This window comes from Perkinsus marinus, assembly GCF_000006405.1.
Source record: "Perkinsus marinus ATCC 50983 genomic scaffold scf_1104296972840, whole genome shotgun sequence".
NCBI classification, from domain to species: Eukaryota; Perkinsozoa; order Perkinsida; family Perkinsidae; genus Perkinsus; species Perkinsus marinus.
In genome coordinates, this window is record NW_003201648.1 from 1 (window position 1) to 1,025 (window position 1,025).

A 1,025-nucleotide genomic window follows, 5' to 3' on the forward strand; every position below is an offset into this window, starting at 1 on the left:
TTTGCCACCAATCCCTTTAAAAGGGATTGGTGGCAAGGGGACGCTTCAGTGCGGTGGGGAGGGGTGAGAATAGAGGCGGGACGTGCCGCCCCCTCGATTAGCGTAAGATGGTAGACTGGACTTGGGTTCCTTGAGGCGTAGCTTGACCGCTCCTCTCTCCGTAAATAGTCACTACCAAAGTACTATTGATGTAGATGACAAGAATGTTTTTATATGCATGTTCAGCGTCACTGTGATGATGCTCCATGTTTTTCATTTATTCGATGTCTGGCGCTCGCCATCTGATAAGAGCGCGCGCCAGGAGACTGTCTGGAAATACGACCGCAGGAGACTGCACAAGTAAGCCGTCTTTTGAGACGCATTTGGTATATTCCACTCGATACACTCGGTTGTATATGTCTGCCCAGAGTTCCAGTCAACATAATAACACTACACTGGGGGCTGTGCCGAGAACCCCAGCTTTGGTGGCTGCAACTCGTCTACTCGAGACTGCTATCAACGAGGAGTCTGGTGGTTCTTTCTTTGGTAAACTTGGTCCTCTCGGAGTCGCCTTCTGTGATGCCTACAAGGATCACGAAACTGTCGTGAGTTATATAGCGCAGGATCCGCTACCCGCTGTTCAGGGTCACTTCGAGGCCTTCATCACAGAACTCCACCAATTATTGGCCGAGGAACTGTGCTATCCCTACCCCTTGGAAGGCGGAGGGGCCCCTGAAGATATCTGGTGGCTCTTGGTGGCTCTAAAATGGTGTGTGGTCTTCACGGTGGTGGAACTCTCCGGTAAAACTATAAAAGGCAGGAAGGCTCTCAGAGACTCACTGGTGGTCACTGTTGACGCCTATCGCAGGTACGTCGGTTCTCTGGCTACGGGCTTTGCCCGTAGCTTCTCCAAACAAGGCCCTCGAGAGGAGCCGGTCGCTACTGGTCCCTATCTGCCTCCTGTACCGAGTCCAGTACAGGCTGGCCTGGTGGGTTACCCGGGATTTGCTAAGGTACCCGATAGTGCTGCTCCAATGGTGAAGGTT

The 1,025-nt window shown here is 52.5% G+C and overlaps 1 protein-coding gene across 1 annotated transcript; it reads left to right on the top strand.

Annotated features, from left to right (window-relative positions):
- Window positions 1-395: 395 nt before the first annotated feature.
- Window positions 396-676, top strand: Pmar_PMAR008834 (hypothetical protein; the record flags this gene model as incomplete). Its single annotated transcript, XM_002766469.1, has 1 exon — window positions 396-676. A coding segment is annotated over one exon (281 nt), but the record flags the coding sequence as incomplete, so codon positions are not given.
- Between the last annotated feature and the right edge of the window lie 349 nt (window positions 677-1,025).